Here is a 20,712-nt window from a genome sequence, read left to right as displayed (position 1 = left end):
CTACAGAGACAAAAGATTTCAAAGTAGAATTGAATTCAGTTTTTCCTATACTTCAATGGTCAGGTTCTTATATACCATACTACCCTTTGGGACAGTCCCTTCAATTCTCTATCACTATTAAAGCTTGTTACTCAAACACATTTATTTTTGGTGTAGCTTCAGGTTAAATTAAGGAGAAATTTCCAAGCCTAGATAGATGAAAATGCTTTCCTAAAGTCAACCTATTCAGCCCACACCCCATAGGAGTAAGGTTTTCTTTTTTGCAAGTGGGAGAGGAGAGAATATGTGGCTATTAGGCACTATAAATGATTATTTTTATCCCTTTATCAAAGTACTCCTTCCAGACCACGAATGTAATTTGAGCCCCAGTACTGAAAAACTAAACAAATGATTAAGAAGCAAAACAAATTCCCAAACCACTCTTTCTTCCTCTCCTTTTGCTAAACACACACACTGCTTTGCTTCTTCCACCCCCACCAGGGTCCAAGGCTCTAGTCTTTGTGCAAAGAGAAAAGCTGTCTTAGTGTAAATATTTTATTGCCCCTAGGATATGAGTTTTCCAGTTCCAAGTCCTACGGGGGGTGGAGGGGGAGGCTTCTGGAATAGACTTGCCCCGAATGACTATAATGCCAGAGTCCATTCCTTTGGAAATGCTTGTGGCAGCTATATCCCTCATGTACTTGACCCTTCCCCATAGTTTTTCCTACAGATGTTCTTCATTAAGAAGCTATTGCTTCAACCTGATGGAGAGTTGATGAAACCTGGGTTCTGATTCTGCCTCTGCAACTACCTAGCTCTGTAAACTTGGCCATAGCACCAAAAAGGAGGCTTGGCCACTGGTTTGCTACATGTTTGTGTATCAAGTACTATCCACCCCTGGATTTAAATTTGGATCCAAGAAGATGGTCTCTAGGTAGGCATGGATGATGGAAAGACAGGATCAACTATCTTCAAACTCGAACAGGCAGTCAAAATCCCAGGTGTCCTCTTACTAGTAATAAAACCTCAGGCAAGTTATTTCACTTCTCTGATCCACACACTTTCCTAATATGTAAAATCTCTCAGATAATAAAAGAAACAACCCTACTACCCTTCCTTCTCTGTAAATGATGTCTGTAAAGCAATAGCACAAAAATTTACCTGTAAGTACACCAGCACAGACTAGGAAATATCACTGTCTGCTGGCATGCAAATCCCTGGATTTGACCTGAATTCAAATCCTAGCTTCAACTCTATCAGCTTGATGACCTTGAGCTAGTCATTTGACTATCTCGGAGCCTGTCTACAGAAAAACAGAGATAATATGTGTATGCTTTACAAGGCAGAGGTAAAAATCAAATAAAAGATATAAAATGCTTGTGATAGCTCCTTTTATTTTCACTCTCTCCTTTCAGCTTCAAGATCCAAATAATCATGAATCTACCATAACTGTGATTGGAACAAGGTTAATATCATTAATACATATGAAAGAGAACATACAAATCAATTAGAAAAACAGAAACCAAGAACTGATGATCACAAACACACAATACAAATGGCCTATAAACAAGAAAAACAATTGTCTTATCAAAGGAATGCCAACATAAAGCCAAGGTAGTTCATTTTTTTTAAAGTAAATTAGTTTCGAGCCAGGCGTGGTGGTACATACCTTTAATCCCAGCCCTTGTGAGGCAGAGGTAGGAGGATTGCTGAGAGTTCAAGGCTACTCTGAGACTACATAGTTAATTCCAGGTCAGCCTGGACCAGAGTGAGACCCTACCTTGAAAAACCAAAATAAAATAAAATAAAGTTAATTAGTCTCACATCTTTGTCGAGGGTATAAAATACAATAATCTATTCGAGAGGGATTTAGTAATTTATGTGATCATCATTATAAAGGTTAATACTCTTTGACTTTGTAAGTCTGCTTCCAAACTTCATCCTGCATCCCATGTTGCTATGCTAATTGGACAGGATGTCAAACGCCTTCTAAATATTTATATGTGTTCCCATAGATTAATGCTGCTCTCAGCCTTGGTCATAGAAGTTTCTTTCTGCAATGGGCAGTCATTAATGCACAGATGCATAGCTGGAAAAATTACCAAGAACAAGTGATTATTGTGTGCTTGTGCCTAAACAGGACATCTAAAACACCACCTCAAAGGCTCAGGGATCCTCCTTCATGGAAGATGGGGCAGAGAGAAAATTAAGAGCATGATATAGAGAAGAGGTATGTCTTCTAGATATGACTTGGCCTTTACACTTATGAACTCACAGCACAAGATTGAGCCTGTCAACATTTCATCAAGGATGAGGGAAGGACTTATAAGACCCCACATCTCCCAGAATAGCTAATAGCAGCTAATAATTGTTGGGAGAGGGGAAAACATGTTATTCAGTGGTGTAGCCTCTGGTAAGTGGCCCATTTCACAGTAAATAACTACACATCCATGATCATGCAAACAACCCTAAATTAGCTCAGTGGGTCAGAAAAAAAAAAGCAAAAATGAGCTAGAGAGATTTCTCAGTGGATAAAGCATTCACCACTTAAGCCTGAGTTCCTGAGCTCAATACGTAGACCCCTGGTAAAAAGCCAGAAGCTATAGAGGTTTCTGTAATTGCAGTATTCTCGTGGCAGGATGGAAGGCTGAGGCAGAAGAATTCCCCTGGTACTCTCAGCAAGCACAGCCAAAAGAACAACAGAAGCAGAGCAAGATGGAGAGAAGCCCTGTCTTAAATGAGATAGACCCATGAGGATGTACCCAAAAGTTGTTCTCTGACCTTCACATGCACACCTAGGCACAGACACTCCCATTCACACACACATACGGGAACATATATATATCCTCATGCACACACACAAATGATGAATGAACAAACAAATAAATTTTAAAATCATGAACGTAAGATGAGTCTGGTAGTTTGAATGTATATCCCCCATAAACTCAGGTATATTAATAATGCTTGTAACTTGGGTCTCCAGTTGAGTGGCTGGAAGAAGTGTCACTGGGAGTGGATCCTGGGATCCAGCCCTAAGGTGTGTTTGGGGACAGATCTGAATTCCAGCCCAAAGGATTGCAGAGACGTCTAAGCTCTGGTGGGGGTCCCTACTCCTTACTGCCTATAGAATTCAACTTAAGTTGCTGGGACAAACTTCCAAACCAAGCACAGTTATAGGAGAGAGGAAATTTATTTGAAGCTTATAGATCCAGGGGAAATTTGATAATGGCAGAAGACATTATCCCCCTTTTATAGGTCGAATCAGAGAGAAAGAAAAACCATCACCAACACACCAGCCCAATAAAGCACATTTCAGGAATTCCAGGCAAACTCAGGCACTTTGCATATCTTTAAACTGGAATTCTAAATCTACCCAAACACCTTAGGGTTGGGCCCTAGGATCAGCACAGTGACACCTCCTCAAGCCAGGAGGCTGGAAATCTAAATTACAAGCTTTAAGAAAATCCTGGATATATTGAGGGATATCCATTCAAACTACCATATCCCGCCCCTGGCCCCCAATAGATTCATAACCATTGACATTGTAAATTGTGTTCAGTCTAAATTCATAGATTCCCCACAGTCTTTACCAACTTAAGATAGTTCCAAAGTCCCAAGTCTCATCTGAGATTTAAGATTGTCTCTTAGCTGTAAGTCCTGCAAAATCAACAAATGTTATATACTTTCAACATATAAAGGCACAAGAATAAACATTTTTAACTGCTATAAGGCATAGAAAGGAGAAACTGAAACAATGCAAACTCAATAACCATCAAGCAAACATCAAACATTTGCAGTTCAAGTCTATCATAACCCGTGACTGACAGTCTCCCGATTTGCCAATTCCACCCCATCAGCTGGGCTGAATAACCAGAGAAGATTTCCATACAAATTCAACAGCTTTCATGGTAACCCTTGCACAGTACTGGAATATTCAAAACATCTTCAGGTCTCCATGCAAACCACAGTCCATCTTCCAATGGCTTTGACAGCCTATCAGGATCATCATGCCCTGCCTCATGCCATGTCTCAGCAGCACCTCCTGGAACTGTGTGTACTTCACCTACTCAATGCATTTTTCATGTGTCCAAAATCAATACCAGGTATGCAGGACACAGCCATATTGTAAATTAAGGGAGGAAAAAAATGAGTGACTTTAAACAAGTCAGAACCATATCCAAACATGAGCCCACACTCCATTATCAAGCTACCAACAATCATGGGCTACAACAGGGCCTACACCTATTAAATTCTCTATAAAAAATAAGGGTTATATCATTTGCCTGGTATTAACTTTACTCTTCACTGGAGAATCTGCTTCTCTTTTTCAGATAGACGCATATCCTAAGGAGAAAACAACTCCATCATACCTCAAAAGGGGCCCAGCTGAAACTAAGAATAATTGGTGAAACAAGCCAGGGTGCTGTTTTCTTGGTGAACCAGGTACCAGCACAAGGTGAAAGAGATTGGCACAGAGAATAATCAACTCCTACCAAAGCAGAGAGCCAGAGCCTCAGAGGCCCCCAACACCTCATCACTGAAGCAGACCAAAAATGAACCCAACATGGCTCAGGGAAATTTTGCGGAAGAGGGGACAGAAAGAATGTCAGAGCCACATGTTGGGTCATGATACACAGAGACATTTCTCCTACCCAAAACTGTGGGCTAACTCCACAATGCATAACCCATACACCTCAACAAGGAGGAGCCAGGGGGAAGGGGCAGGACATTGATGAGTCTAACAATGGTACCAACTTGACTGTATTCACTGAGTACAAAACTAATTAATAATTTTTTTTTAATTTAATTTATTAGTTTTCTTTTCAGTAAATACAGGCAGTTTGGTACCATTATTTAGGCTCATCTGTGATCTACCCCTCCCATTAGACCCTCCTTGTTAATGAAAATGGGTCGTGCATTGTGGAGTTAGCCCCCAGTTATTAGTATGATAAATGTCTCTGCAAATCATGACCCAACATGTAACTCTGACATTCTTTCCGCCCCCTCTTCCGCAAGATTTCCCTGAGGCATGTTGGGTTCATTTTTGGTCTGCTTCAGTGCTGAGGTGTTGGGGGCCTCTGAGGCTTTGGCTCTCTGATTTGGTAGGAGTTGATTTTTCTCTGCGTCGATCTCCTTCCCCTTTGTGCTGGTATCAGGTTCACAGGAAAACATCACCCTTGCTTATTTCGCCAGTTGTCCTTAGTTTCAGTTGGGCCCCTTTTGAGGTATGTTGGGGCAGCTCTCTTCTTAGGATCTGCATCTATCTGGAAAAGAGAAGCAGATTCTCCAACGGAGAGTAAGTTAGCACCCGGAAAATTGAGATAACACTTACTTGATAGACAGTTTGATAGGTGTAGGCCCACTTATACCCCGTGATTGATGGTAGCTTGATATTGTAGAGTGGGCTTGTGTTTGGGTATGGTTCTGACTTGTTTCCCAGCTCCAGCTAAGGGTCTAGTACCACTGAGTGTATCAGTTAGCCAAATCAAGAGCAATTGATTCCTCACCATGGCTGTGTACCACTATTGCACTTGTGTGGGCATCACATCCGGTTATTTGTTGCTAATTAGGTTAAACAATGTGTTGCTTGGACAGATCTTGGTCATTTCCCCCAGTCGCCTATGTAGCGCCTACTGGCACTAGACACGCTGACTGTCTGGGGACTGACTCTCTCCTGGCTTCCAGCCATGTCATTCCATTTTACGCGTCAGCTGCGTATGGAGTCTTCAGCAATAGGGTCTTACCACTGGCCTTTGGTGGGTCATCAAGTACTCTGACAGAAGTCTGTCATTGTTTTGGGAAACCTTGTAGGTTTCTCTGATCAAAAGCTCATTGTGGATGGTAGGCCCAAGGTGGAAGGTGGGGGTTACAGGTCAGTGTCTTGACTGTATTCACTGAGTACAAAACTAATTAATAAAAATTTAAAAAAAAAATGAGCTGGGCATGTTGGTGCACGCCTTTAATCCCAGTACTCGGGAGGCAGAGGCAGGAGGATTGCCATGAGTTCAAGGCCACCATAAGACTACATACTTAATTCCAGGTTAGCCTGGACCAGAGTGAGACCCTACCTCGAAAAACCAAAAAAAAAAAAAAAAGAGTGATAGGGCTGGAGAGATGGCTTAGCGGTTAAGCATTTGCCTGTGAAGCCTAAGGACCCTGGTTCGAGGCTCGGTTCCCCAGGTCCCACGTTAGCCAGATGCACAAGGGGGCGCACGCATCTGGAGTTCGTTTGCAGAGGCTGGAAGCCCTGGCGCGCCCATTCTCTCTCTCTCCCTCTATCTGTCTTTCTTTCTATGTCTGTCGCTCTCAAATAAATAAATAAAAAATGAACAAAAAAATTAAAAAAAAATGAGTGACATTGAAGAGCAGCTTTCTTTCTTATAGATATCTCCTTTCAAAAGAGTTTGCATTCCTACCAATTCAGTCTTTCTGTGGAGTGGGATTGCCTCAGGCATTATCAATATTGTTTTAATGTAAAGCAGTTGGACAACTGTCCTTAAGATTGCTAATGGGTCTGACAACAGCAGCTTCAGCAACCAGTGTCCATGCCAGTAATTTTAAACTTGCTTGGGTTTTTCAAGCTTTAAACCTTAAATCTCTCAGTCACATATCCTTAGCTAAGAATATCAGTCCATTATAAATTTAACCTTGGTCACATTCTCTGGGCATGGCAGTAAAACACAGCCAGACCTTATTCCACTAGACCAGTTCCAACAAAGTTTTCTATCGTCTTTTCTTCCCATTACAAAGTTCAAAAGCCAAGCTTTCAAATACAAATCTCTCTGTACTTAGAATTTCAAAACACTCATCAGATTAGTCCATAGTACTTGACTTACCACTCCAGAAGGTATCTTCAGTTTCAAGCACTAAGTTTCCTATTCCTCCTACACATAAGTTCTAAAAGACCAAGATCCACATAGTCAGATTCATCTCGGCTACCCCACTCCTGGTACCAATTCTATAGTAGTCATATAGTCAGCTTCAGTTGCTGGGATGAACTTCCAAACTTTGCACAGTTATGGGAAAGAGGAAATTTATTTGAAGCTTAGAGATCCAGGGGAAAATCCATAATGGCAGAAAAAATTGACCCCCTTTTACAGGGCCAAGCAGAGAGAAAGAGAGAGAAAAGCCATCACCAACTCACCAACACAAGCAAGCACACTTCAGGAACTCCAGGAAATGTTCAGTAATTTTGTCTATGTTCAGACTAGAGTTACACATCCACCCCCACAGCTTAGGGCTGGACCCTAGGATCAGCCCAGTGGCACCTCCTCCAGCTAGGTGGATATCTAAACTACAAGTTTTTAATAAAATCCTAAATATATTGGGGGACATCCATTCACACTACCACACTGCCTTTTCATGCTTGCTGCCTTTGGTTTTCATGAGATCTTTGGTTTCTCTTTGTTTGGATGTATGAAAGCAGCTTCTTCCACCACTGATGGAAATTCCCTGAGGATCTATATAAGCTTGAAATAACCCCATCATCCAATAAACTGTGCTGGTTTGGATGTTTATCCCAACAATGGGAAACTGTACAACGTAAATTTGGTACCAGGAGTGTGATGTTGCTGTGCAATGAATCTGACCATGTGGATTTTTGTCTTTTAGAATTTGTGTACTGGACAAATATGTATGGAAGTGACAAACTGGTAATTAATACACCTTCCAGAGTGGAAAGCCAAGTTTTATGGGCTATTCTTGTGAGAGTTTAAGATTGCTAAATATAGAGAAAGGATGGAATTTGTAGGCTTTGCTTATGAACTTTCAAAGGAGAAGGAATGACAAGAAAGAACTTTGTTGGAACTGTGTGAGTAGTATACAGGCTGGCTGTGTTCTCATGCCCATGCCCAGAGAATGTGATAAAGGTTGTATTTGAAAGTAATGAACTGATGTTCTTAGAAAAAAGACAGGTTTTAGGTTACTGAAGCTGCTATTGTCAGACTACCACACTTAACTGTTCTACATTGAAATAGTAGAAAGATGCCTGAGGTGACTCCACCCAGGAAAGGCTGAATGGTAGGAATAAAAACTCATTTGAAAGAAGATAGCTGGAAAGAAGGAACCTGCTCTTCAAGGTTATGGTTATTCCCTCTCTATATTAACAAATGGTTATATGGCTGTACACCTGGCATTGGTTTCACAAGCATGAAAAATGTGTGAATATGGGTCATGAAATGCACATGGTTGCTGGAGCCACTGTTGAGATGCAGTGTATGTAACAGGGTGTGATGTCCCTGATAGACAGGATAATGAGGTTATTGTAAGATGGATCATGGTTTGCAATGGAGGCCCAAAGATATTTTAAGTATACCATAACTGTGCAAGGGCCACCATGGAGCATTGCTGGCTTGGATGGATTTTTCCTTGGCTAAACCCACCTGGAAGGATAGAAATAAAAAATCCAGAAACTCTCATTACTGGTTATGGATGTTGCAGTTGAATTGCAGATGTTTGGACTTGAACTGTAGATGTTTTATATTTACCTGATGGTTACTGGCCAGTCTCTCCTTGTTATGTCTTATAGCAATGGAAATGTTTGTTCTGTGCCATTATTTGTTGGAAGTATATAACTTGTTTTGATTTTACATAGCTGACAGCTAAAAGATAGTCTTGAATCTCAGATGAGAATTGTGACTTTGGGATAATCTTCAAGTTGGAAAAGACTATGGGGACCTTTGAAATTGGGCTGAATACAGTTAGCAATGTGAGATGATAATGAATTCATGAGGGCTGGGTGGAATATGGCAGTTTGAATGCATGTCCCTCATAGACTCAGGTGTTTTATTAAAGCTTGTAATTTGTGTTTCCAGTCATTTTCTGGAGGAGGTGACACTGGGGGCAGATCCTGTGGTCCTGCCCTAAAGTGGGTTAGGAGGCAGATCTTATTTCATTCCAAAAGTATGCAGAGAAGTCTAAACTCTGGAGGGGTCCCTGATGCTTACTGCCTGTTCATGCTTGTTACTTTTGGTTTTCATTGGTGTTTGGTTGTGTCTCTCTGGATGGATAGCAGCAGAATCTTTAACCACTGATGGAACTTCCCCCTATATCTGTAAGCTTGAAATAACCTCTTCTTCCCATAAACTATTCCTGGTTTGGATGTTCATCCCAGCAACATGAAGTTATCTACAACAATGTGGATTAATGGAGAAGGTTTTAGTAAGAGTATGATGGGGATAAGAAAATAGTTTGGGGGAGTAATAAGATTAAAATATATTATATACATGTATGAGAGCATGAGCGATAAATATGAAAAAAGATGCAGGTTAATATGTACAGTTCAAATTATTGTTAAAAAATTATGTACATAAATATTTTTCCAAAAACTGCTATGGGAATTGTGAATTTCAAAAAAGGAAGAAAATCTCATTTTGTATAGATGTTTATGTAAGCCTAAGAGAGCAAATTAATATGAACAATATTGTTAATGTCAGTGACCTCAGGGTAGTGAGACTGGGAAGCAGTGAATAGGAGATTAATGTTTTCTTTATAACATATCAAGTATTGTTAGACTTGATACAATGAGCTTGCATTATTTTATGATTTGAAAAACTCACCAAAGAAATGAGTAAAAATTATTGAAATAGTATGTATTAGTAAAACTCATAGGTCTGATACAAACTTATGAATAAATATATTCATCAGAGCATGGCTTATAAATAGTAAAATGTTGGCAGTAAGGTATATATCTAATAGTACATGACCACTTAAATAAATTGTATACTATTTATTTTACATAATATTGTGTACTCGTTAAGAATGGTGTTTATGGGGTTGAGGAAATAGCTCAGTATATAAAGTGTTTTCCACATAAGCATCAGGACTTGAGTTTGGACCCCCAGTAGCCATAGAGAAGCTAGGGAGGTTGTGTGTACATGTAATTCCAGCACTGGAGAGGCAGAGATAGGAAGACTACTGGGGCTCATTGGCTAGCTATGTAGCTGAATCAGTGAACTCCATGTTCAGTGAGTGACCCTGTCTCAAACAGTAAGGTAAATAGTGATCAAGGAAGGTACCCAACATTGACCTCTGACTTTCAGACACACATGAGCCCACACACATACAAACACAAAACCACACACACACATATAAAAACTAGGGTGTTTATGAACATTTAATCACATAGTAAAGTACTTGGTATATTAGTAAATTAAAAAGAGAAAGATTAAAAACTATACGAAATATGTTAAAATATACAGTCACACCAGGATGGAACTAGACAATAACAACTGTTAGCAAAGATGTGGAGAGAATGGAACCCTTGAGCACTGCTGGCATGTCTGTAAAATGATAAGGAATATAAAATGGCATAAAAGGAATTTAAAATGGTATATTTGCTTCAGAAAACAGGATGGTAATTACTCCAAAAGTTAAGCATAAGCCAGGCATTGTGATATACACCTCTAAACTGAATCCTTGGGAGGCTAAGGAGGGAAAATCATGAGTTCAAGGCCAGCCTAGGCTATATATGTTCTCTTTCAGACCGAAAGAAAGACACACAAATAAATAAATAAATAAAAATTCAGCATAGGAATTTTCCACTCCTGAATATACTCCACAGAACTGAAAGTATGGACTTAAACAAATATTTGTAGACCAGTGTTCATGACCATAAAATTCTCAATAATAAAAAGATACAAATTCCCCTGAAGTCTACCAATAAATGAACAGATAACCAAATGTGGCACATGCATGCAATGGAATATTATTCAACCATGAAAAGGAATATAATACTGATAAATGCTAAAATACGAATGAACCTTGAAAAAATAACACACACAAAAAGAACAAATAAGCTAGAGCTCCTTATGGGTGTATCTAGAATAGTCAAACTAATCAAGATAGAAGGTTATTGTTGTTACTGGTTAACAGGAAACAGAGGGAGGGTAAAATGGGTACTTATTGTTTGACAGGTACAGATTTCTGTTTGAGAACATTAAAATATTTTGAAAATGGAGAATGATAAAAACATAAATGGATAATGACGATGCTATCTAATACTAGAAATATATCCAATGCTACTAAATTGTATACTTAAATGGATAAAACGACAAAGTATATCACGCATATTTCATCACATTGTAAAAGCCCTATCTCTGGCACTTTTTCTATACTTCTACTTTCCAAAACTTCTCAAAGTCTACTTTTTTGGTAATTGTGAGGAAAAGATATTTTAAAAATATTCTCAAGCCAGGCATGGTGGTGCACACCTTTAATCCCAGCATTCCCTGAGATTACATAGTAAATTCCAGGTCAGCCTGGGTTAGAGTAAGACCCTACTTTGAAAAAGCAAAAAAAAAAAAAAAAAAAATCTGAGTCTATAATAATTCTGAAAGAATATTAGTTGAGTTCAACATTAAACTGAAATGCTCACCTTTCACAAATCAGCCAGGTAGCCATATTATCTGCTTAAAACTAAATAAGACATAAAATATGGGTAGTATTCACATAACCAAATGTCCCTCTTCAAACAAAATATGATGAGTAGGATCTTTCATTTTCTTCCTTAGGAGAAGCCTCATATCTGTATCAGTTACTTTTTCCTTGATGGGACAAAATACCCAAGCAGAAACAACTTAGTGAAGGAAAAGGCTTATTTTGGCTATCAGTTTCAGGGGGAAAATTTCATCACGGTGGGAAAAGAATGGCAGAAGCAAGACATCACATCTTCATGTCAGTGGGGAGGAAGGAGCAAAGCAAGCTATGCTGTGCTGTAAAACCTCAAGCCCTATCCACAGTGACACACTTCCTCTAGCAAAAATCCATCACCTAAAGGTTCTAGTACCTTCCCAAATGGTGCCACCAATTTGGGATTAAGTATTCAAACACATAAGTCTACGACACTTTACATCCAAACCACTACAGAATGTAAGGCTGGAGGTTCATCAAAACCCTGGCATAGGATCTGGTCATCCAAATCCCAGACCATGCCTTAGCTGGCGCTGAGGTGATAAAAATCTCACTGCATTGGGCTAGAGAGATGGCTAAGTGGTTAAGTGCTTGTCTGTGAAGTCTAAGGACCCAAGTTCGAGGCTCGATTCTCCAGGACCCATACTAGCTAGATGCACAAGGGAGCGCACCCGTCTGGGGTTCGTTTGCAGTGGCTGGAAGCCCTGGCGTGCCCATTCTCTCTCTCTGCCTCTTTCTTTGTCACTCTCAAATAAATAAATAAAAATGAACAAAAATTAAAAAAAAAATCTCACTGCATTTTTTTTGTTTGTTTGTTTTCCCTTCCATCTCTGCCATCACATTTTGGGGATGGAGTAGTGCTCAGGCCTGCATTATAACTTCCTTCCATGGTGGATAGAATAGAGTGCAGCTTAGAAAATAACAGAAATACTTTCTCCCCGAGCAAGAATAGCCCAGCTCCTCCCTTCTCCCTTTCAGACCTTGCAGGAAAGGAGGGAACAAGTATCTCCCTTAGAGCCCTTTACCCTATCTTCTGTCACTGTATCAGAAGGATAACAAAGTGATTTCAAGGACAAGACATGGGGATCTTGAACAAAAAGATACTGATGGGTCCTTACTGTGGATTTGAGTCACCCCAGAAGGTCTTCTAAGCTGCCAATACTCTCTGCTGAGCCTCCCCTCCAGTCAGATCATCTTCTCACCCAAGCCTTTCCAGAGTCAGCTCAGCATTGCCTCTGACATCTGGCAGAGAATATTAACAATTTTATACATTTGTGCACTGAGTAAAAAAAAAAAAAAAAAGAGCTAGGTTTGTGTCCCAGCTCCTTTGCCTTTTAGCTATGTAGCTTGGGCATATATGCCCCTTGCTGAGCCTCACCTATCTCATTTGTAAAATGGGGATAATGAAGGTGCTTGCATGTTAGAATAATTCTGAAGATTGAGTGTATTCATGGGCCTATACTAAGCCTCCCTCATTTCCTAAATATTCAAAAACTTATTTTAATTAATAATAATTATTATTATTTGCTTTTCCCTTTCTTCTTTGGACCCAGATGTACTCATCATTTGTACCTGAGACTTGTGGCTAGGTGCTAGTTCCTTTGTACAGAACCTATTTTAGCATGAGCTTTGGTCCTGTCAACTCTCATCCCTGTGTATTTATTTACTCTTCTCCACAGGGCAGCTTACCTGATGTTTTTGTTCTCCCCCTAAAATCTTACCTGGCTCAAGATCTCATAAATTCAGGCTTCCTGAACATCCTCATGCCCAGGGACAAAAGGCTGACCCCACATTCCTGGCATAGAGTCTGGTCTATGTGCCTATATCCAAAGAAATGCAGACATAACTTTTCCCCAGACTCCCACTGGACCAACACTGGAGAACTGTGTTCCTGGGGTCCCAGATATGTAGACTCCCTGGATTTCAGTGCACATCTACAGCCAGAATTTATGTGTCTGAGCAGAGCTGGGAGGACAGGTTACATGCCCACTATGCAGAGGCACACCACAGGTAAACTGCCTTGGGGGAGTAGCGATCACAAAAGAACTGCCCTGAGGGAGAAATTTTTCTAGGGTAAACTCCCACCCCTGAGTCTGAGGTGTCAGCCTACATCTCCATCCACACACCGAGTGGGTGTACTTTTTTCCTGAGGTACTAATGTCTGCAGCGGACACCTGCATACACTTGCATGGCTTAGAAGCACCCCCTTAGTCTTGTGATATTTTCAGAGATCCTTGGCTTTCCTTTGATCTTGGGCCTACCCACTGTCTTCCCTTTCCTTATCCCACCTCCACCATGTTCAGCAGACTCTTCCAACTAGAACATGTTATTGGGTGGGAGGTTGCTGGGCTCCTTTCCTCCCTCTTTACTCCCCCCACCCCCATCTTCAGGAGATACCAGTACATCCTTCCTGGAGGTTCCCGTTGCTATGGTGACTATAGTAGTCAGGCCACCAGCCTGCGGGAAGGATGGGAAGTAGCCATGAAGACTGGGGGATGTGTATGTCTGTGTGAATGTGGGGTGCCTATGTTTCTGTGGGTGAAGCACACATGTGCATGCCTACCTTGATTGGGTGGAGAGAAAAGATGAAAGGAGGAGACAGAGGAGAGAGGAAGGAGGGAGGGTTTAGGGACAGGAGAAGAGAGGACCAGAAGATGAAAGTGGGGAAGCAAGAGAGATGGTGATGAAAGAGATGGCGTGGAAGGGATGTGAGGGGTTAGGAGCATGAGGGTGTCCAGGAAAAGAAGTGCAGTGCCAAAAGGTTGAGGTGAGGCAGGCATTTGGGATTTGGGATGAAGGTAAGAAGGTTAAAGGGGGTGTTATGGAAGAACCAACTGTTAGAGAAGAGCAGAATAGACAGGAAGGTAAAGAATCAAAGTGAGAGAGGTAGAGTTAAGATCTGGGATGAGCAGAAGAGTATGGATACCTAGATAAGGGTTGGTGTGGGATGTAGTTTGGGAAGGGTTTAAATAAAAGACTGGCCAAATTGTAAGTTACTGGTATATGCATGGCAACATAGGTATTGGTGTAAAAATGTGAGAGGAACATGGTGGGTGGAGTCAGGGGAATGTCAGAACATAGGTGAGAGGTCTGAAGAGGTGTGTTTCAGCATGGGACCATGTTGCCACTCTCAGCCTTAATCCACTATGCTCCTGTCCATTGCTGCTTTTCTGTCTCCACTCTTACATCCCAGTTCCTGTCTCTTCCTAGTGATGAGAGGAGTATCTGTAGATCCAAAGCCCCTCTCCCAGAGCTAGCTGTGCCATGGTTCCCAGCAGGCTGCTTATTGACCACATCTCTTTTCCTGTACCTCTGAACAAAGACCATAAAAATAGCCTTTGGGGCTTCAAGAATCTTGGGTCAGAAACTGTGTCTATGGGGTAATGCTCCCTTCCTGTTGGCCTGGGCAAAAAGGACCACTATCCAACCTAGGGCTCCTGCCCTTTGCTCAGTGCTCTGAGCTCCCTGATCTTAGTACCCAGTATGCCCAATATTAGTCAGAGAGTCCTAATTGGCTATGGAACATGGGAGGAGAAAAGAAGGCAGTGAAGTGGAAATAGCTGCCAGTCAGAGTGGGAAAAGATCAGGGCACCAGTGAAGTGAGTATGGGCAGATGGTGAGGTGCTGGTTCTGGCACCCCCATCTCCCTGTGTGTGGATGTTGAGCCCCAACCTCCTTCCCCACACTTCCTCATCCAATTTGCTATTCAGGGACCAGGCTGTGCTCTCGAGGTTAACCTCTGGATTAAAACTGACCCCAGAGGTCATTTGATCCAAATCCTACACACACAATCTGGTCCTAGAATTGTTGCTGTAGAAGTTCCATTCAGAAGTCTACTTGCTAGAGACCAGATATTTGCTGGGAGCACAAGTTCATTTCCTCTAATGTAGTCTAGACTTTTCCAAGATATTACTGTCTAGGCTTCTTACAAATACTAACTTCACAGGGCTGGGCTGAGGAATTATCCCCATTTTACAGATGAGAATATGAGGCTGAGGGGGTTGAAGTCCAAAGGGTAAGGTTCACACTGATAAGAAGTAAAAAAGCTAGACTGGAATGAAGGATTTTCTAACTATAAAGTAAGAAGGACATGCTCCTGTTGTTCAAGGAGAATTTTTCTGAGGCATAAAATCTGAGACCATATTTTCCTGCATCTCCTCTTCTCCAAGTCAAACTCCTTCAGCTCTTTCCAGGGAACATGGGCTCCAGCCTCCTCCTTAACATTATCATTGTGAGCCCTAGAACCAAATATGCAAACCACTAGATATTGGCCAGTACAAAACAAACCATCACTGTCCCATCCTTCCTTACAACTAAGTTCTATCAGTGCAGCCAAATGTTGCTAAGAGAGCTGGCAATATCCTCCCCTTGGGCCTCCAGTCCCTGTTGGAAGAAAACTGTGACACAAAAGGCCAGGGTTTGCTCCCATCTCCCCAGCCTGAATGTTCTGAATTGAGAGCAAGAAAGAAGCAGAGGTGGGGGAGAAGCAACTAGAAGGAGGCAGGGGCATGGCAGGATTGAGAGGACAGAGAGCTAGAAGGGGATGGTATGGTAACCTTAGGCAGGGCTAAGGGAGCACTCGGGCTGGGGTAAGTTAGGGGAAGGGTTGTTGACAGGGATATAAGGGAGCAATGGGCCGTGGCCTTAGGAGCTGGGAGAGCCCAGGATGGGGATGGGCATCGCCTGTATTAGCTAACATCGCCCTGCTGTGAGAGGAAGTCAGTCGCACATTAAGGAAATGTTGCAGCTGGTACTAAATTAGGAGGTGTCACAGGCAGCAGTGAGGACAGGTATGATTTGTGGAGCCCTGTGTGGTCCAAAACAGGGGCAGGCATCTCAGATGGAGAGCAGGGTTTCTGGGGCCACACAGAAGGATCTGATTGAGGCATTTAGAACAAGGGCCCATGGGTCAGGGGTCATCTGGCTCTAGATCCAGGCTTCAGGCTGGGTTTCAAGAAGTAGAGGAACTCTCTACTTCCTAGGTTGGGGCTGTGGGCTCTCCACTCAGGAGGATTCTGATTGCAGGGCCTCATCTCCCGGGGATCCCATCTCAAGTAGGGACTGAGCTGGAGGGCCTAGAGCCCAGGGGCAGGATCAGAATGGGCAAAGAAGGCCTATGAAGAGTTCAAGTGAGTGGGTGAGGAGAGAAGGGGACTGCAGGAAAGGAAGAGCAAGTCTGTCTTTCCCCTTTATGCCATCATACAGCTAGATTTGAGGTCCTTGTGACTCCAAACCTCAGTTGAAGGAGAGAGCTACTGAAGAGAAGTAGGAAACACAGGAAGAAAGCTGAGACGCGGGCAAGGCCCTTCTGCCAGCACAGACAGCAGGCAACAAGAGAGCAGAAGGAATTCACTTGCTCTAGGAGGGAAAGATAAGGAGACAAGAAAAGAGGGAGGGCCGTGGAGAACTTGACAGGAGGCCATGGCAAAAGCACCACCTTAGCCAGAGAACATGTAGGTTGGAATCCTGGAATTACTGCTCATTGGCTGAGTGACCTTAGGGCAAGCTGTGTGATCCTTCCATACCTTAGCTCCTCATCAGTAAAATGGAGGTAACAATGCTAATACTACCAACCTTCCTGGACAAGTTATGAGCACATAACACATGTAAACAGGATTGAAACCCCTAAACATTACATCTATGTCAGATGAATTCTTATTACAAAATACTCTGGGCTACATTTTCCCACTTAATTTTCCCAAAAGACCGAGGGCATAGACAGAGGCAAGATAACGTTCCTATTTTACAAATGAGGAAGTGAAAGCTTAGAGGAAGTGAATGACTTGCCCAGGGTCACATGGCTAATGTGTCAGAGGTGATATGGCCTCCGGAATCAGACAGAGCTGTCTTCTACATCAAGCTGCTTGGTAAAAACAATCAATGCGAGGGATTATCATTTTGTATGGAATTAGAAATAACTTGGGAGCCAACTGTACCATGGAGAAAACCCTATGGGAAAGTTTTCAGTCATTCTGGAGATTAAGTAAAAAAAAAAAAAAAGAAAAGAAAAGTTAAGGCAGCAAAAGATAGATATCCCTCTGCTATTAGACCATGTCCCTGCACTCTCACTGAGGGTGTCTGTGGCAGACTGAGGGTATATGTCTCTATCTCTATTTGACAAACGTGTTTTTCTTCATGTGACTGTACTTCTGCCTGCATATCTCTGACACTATAGGCAGATGTGTGTGACATAGTGCCTGCTTTTATGGAACTGTTTATGGAACTGTTACCTCTCTGTATCTGTGTGACTTTGTCCAGGGTAGTGGTGTTGGTGTGTGAGCGTCTGTGTGTGTCTGTCTGTACACCTTTAAGAAGTGGAATATCTCATTTGGTAGTGTGAGTGAGGCAGTGAGTCAGCTGAGGGTGAGGGAGGCGGGAGGAGACTGCTAGGTTACGAGAATAGGAAAAGAGAAAAGGAGAAAGTGAAGTCAGGATCAAGGAGCTACCCCTCTCCCCCTCAGCCCTCTGCCCCACATACCTACGGTATCAAGGAAGACTGAAAATCTTAGAGAAGTTCACAGGGGCCATGCTGGATGCAAAGAAGCACTTTCTGCCCCTTCCCAAAGCCTTAGAGGGAGATAATTTAGGCTAGGAGGCAATTGTTTCACTCTTCAGCTCTTGGACCTTAGCTTCAGAACATGTGAGATGGCTAATTCACCTGGTCTCCTTGTCACTTGACCTTTTGACCTTGCTGCTCTCTTTCCTCCCCCAAACAAGCCACCTGGCCACACAGGGAGAATAGCATCAGGCCCCAAATGTTCACAACCTGCATCTACCTACTGTCTAGAACAACCCTGCTGAGGGTCAAGAGATTTTACAACATTTAGCTCTTCCCTAGGCACGTTCCCTCTACAGCTACCTTGTCTCTAGTTTCCTCTGAATGCCTGTTCCTAGCAGCCAGAAAGCCAGGTTTCCTTCCACTACAACCCCGGGGCACTGGGAATTTTGTAATGCACCAACCTTCCATGGCCCTTCCACAAGCTGGAATACCCTGTTCCTTTGTCAGGAGGCAGGACCCTAGAAATACCTCACTGGGAGATGATAGGAATTTCTGAATTCCCACCTGTCTAGGATCTGGCCAGCCACTTCGGGTCATATAAGGTCAACAGTGGTTATCCTATCACCAGGAGAGTTCCTCCTCTCACCCACTAGCAGGAGTGAATGAGGATCAGGTTGCCAAATATTCTTCCTCTGGCTTTTGCCCCTTTCCGACAACCCCCCCCCCAACAGTCAATTGCAGGACTTTAAATTCTGGCCCAAAAGGGGGAGGGGAAACACAGCTGGATGAGGGTGGAGACTAGGGAGCACAATCTCTCCTATTACTCCTTTTCCAGCCCAAGGACCCCTCCCTCCTCATGCCCAAACCCTAAATTCATAAAGTTGGCCAAGATACCTGACCTGAATCCCGAGGCCCATTTTTTAGGGTGGGGTCCAAACTGGCACTAACAGGGCTACACTGAGGTCCGTGAGATGGGTAGAGGGAGAGACCCTTTTTTCCCCGGTCTCATTGCCACCGCGATTGCTGCCTCCACTGCTCAGGCAGCAGTCGTGGCGATGGCTCCAGTTCCTACCTTACAGCCTTTCGAGCAGGACCGGATTGAGTACTCTTCTGCCTGTAAGTATTTATGCAGCACGAGGTCGAACTCATCATATTTTTCCTGAGCATGTCGGTCCAGTCGCTGGTACGCCTCGATGCAGTTACTACATGCCTCCCAGGCCCCAGAGCCCGGGCTGGCTACTACGGCCAGCAGGTCCCCCAGCAGGGTGTCCAGACTGCAGTCCAGGCTGTCTGGGCGGTCCATGCCCAGCAGCAAGTCCCAGACCGTGTAGGTGTCACAAAAGGAAAGAGTGAAGTTCCGAAAGTGGCCTTTGAGCAAGTTTTTTTTGGCGGAAGGGAACTCGGCCGGGGCACGGGTAGGGGAGTCAAGGGGTCGCAGAGGAGGGGCTGGAGTGGTCGGTTCGAAAAGTCTCTGCAAAGATTCCAATTTGGTGCAAGCTGCGTCCAGCCCCGTGGGCTCTGGGACGCCGCCGCAAACCGGCCCGGGGCCGGCGGCGGGGGCGGCTTTGGTCAGGTTGCTGTATCGGGGGCCGCAGGTGCCCGGGGGCGCGCCGGACTCACCGGGCGACGGCGGCGGCAGCGGCAGCACCGCACGAGGAGGCACCGGCTGCCGCTCGCGGCCGGCCCCCCAGGGCGGACGCATGGCGCTGCTCAGCTCTCTGGCCCGGGGCCGGGCCCCCGCGCACAGCCACAGATGGTCAGCGAGCAGCACGGTGAAGAAGAGCAGGGACGCCAGCGATAGTCGCCATCGCTGCGCCCGCTCGGAGTCGGCGCAAGGTTTGTCGCTCGGCCTGGGAGCCCAGCAGCAGCAGCAGCAGCAGATAGTCAGCGCGGCGGCGTCTTTCCCGGGCCACATCCAAGCGCCCCTGAACATATTTCAGGGGGGTCCGGGCGAGAGGGACTAGGCAGGCGCGAGGCCGGACGGCCGTCTCGGGAGGGCGGGCTGCGCACCGCTCCGCGCTCCTCAGAGCCGTCCAGGGTCTACCTCGGGGGCCGCATGGTGAGACAGGCCGGCCGGCCCGGGGCCCCGCTCAGGCCAGAGTCGCGGGGCGCTCTCGTGCCGTCCCGCGCCCCCTCGCAGGCAGCCAGGGCACCGCCGCCCGGCCCGCTAGACGCTGCCCGGCGTCCCGGCGGGGGACGGTGCGGGGCACTGGGGCGGTGGCGGCTGCGGCGGCGGCGCCGCACTCCTCATAGTGTCGGGCCCCTCAGCTGCCCTCGGCTCCGCGCCACTTCACTCCGCGCCTCCGGCCACCCGGCTCACTCTCCGTGCCGGCCGTCTCGGCTAGGCGCAGCTCTGCGCCCCTCAGCGCCGCCGTGCGGGCCTCGCCGCGCTTTGCTCCGCTCCCCTCGCCCCGCGCCGCTCCTCTCCCGCCCGTCCGTGCCGCTCCCTGCCTCGCTGGCGCCCGGCTAGGCCGGCCGGTCGCTTCGCCGCCGGCCCTTCGGGCTTCCCTCGCGCTCCAGCCGTCCGCCGGGGCCAGTCCCGGGCCGGCTTCGTTCTGGCTCGGCACCCACGGCTCCGGGAGTTCCGGCTCGGGCGGGCCACCTGGCTCCCGGCAGCGCCACAGACGCCGGACGCGGACGCCCGGCTTTACTTAGTGCGCCTCTCGCTTCCGCCTCTCCTTCGCACCGCTGTGGCGGCCGCCCCAAGGCACGGCCCCGTGGCTCCCGCTGGCCATGCCCCCTCAGTCTGTCGCCATCTTCCGCTGTGCGGAGAACACCTTGAGAGCCCGTGTGCGAGTGTGTTTGGGGGGAGCGGGGCGGAGAAA

General features: G+C 44.9%; 2 protein-coding genes across 2 annotated transcripts in view; one reads left to right on the top strand and one right to left on the bottom strand.

Moving 5' to 3' along the window:
• Nalf2 (NALCN channel auxiliary factor 2) overlaps positions 1-19,880 on the bottom strand; it is a 38,338-nt gene extending 18,458 nt beyond the window's left edge. Inside the window, exon 1 of the mRNA XM_004660995.2 lies at positions 18,960-19,880. Within this exon, the coding sequence (XP_004661052.1) occupies positions 18,960-19,820 (861 nt within the window). The 5' untranslated portion in view covers positions 19,821-19,880. The remainder of the gene's footprint in view (positions 1-18,959) is intronic.
• Positions 19,881-19,943: 63 nt separating this feature from the next.
• LOC105944200 (putative uncharacterized protein WWC2-AS2) lies at positions 19,944-20,357 on the top strand. The gene has a single exon (XM_012949302.1). The coding sequence runs from the start codon at positions 19,944-19,946 to the stop codon at positions 20,355-20,357; it is 414 nt and encodes a 137-aa protein (XP_012804756.1).
• Positions 20,358-20,712: the final 355 nt, after the last annotated feature.

The sequence above is a fragment of the Jaculus jaculus genome, chromosome X (genome assembly GCF_020740685.1).
Source record: "Jaculus jaculus isolate mJacJac1 chromosome X, mJacJac1.mat.Y.cur, whole genome shotgun sequence".
NCBI classification, from domain to species: Eukaryota; Metazoa; Chordata; class Mammalia; order Rodentia; family Dipodidae; genus Jaculus; species Jaculus jaculus.
Note: the sequence above shows the minus strand (reverse complement) of the source record. Positions and strands in the feature narration are given on the sequence as shown.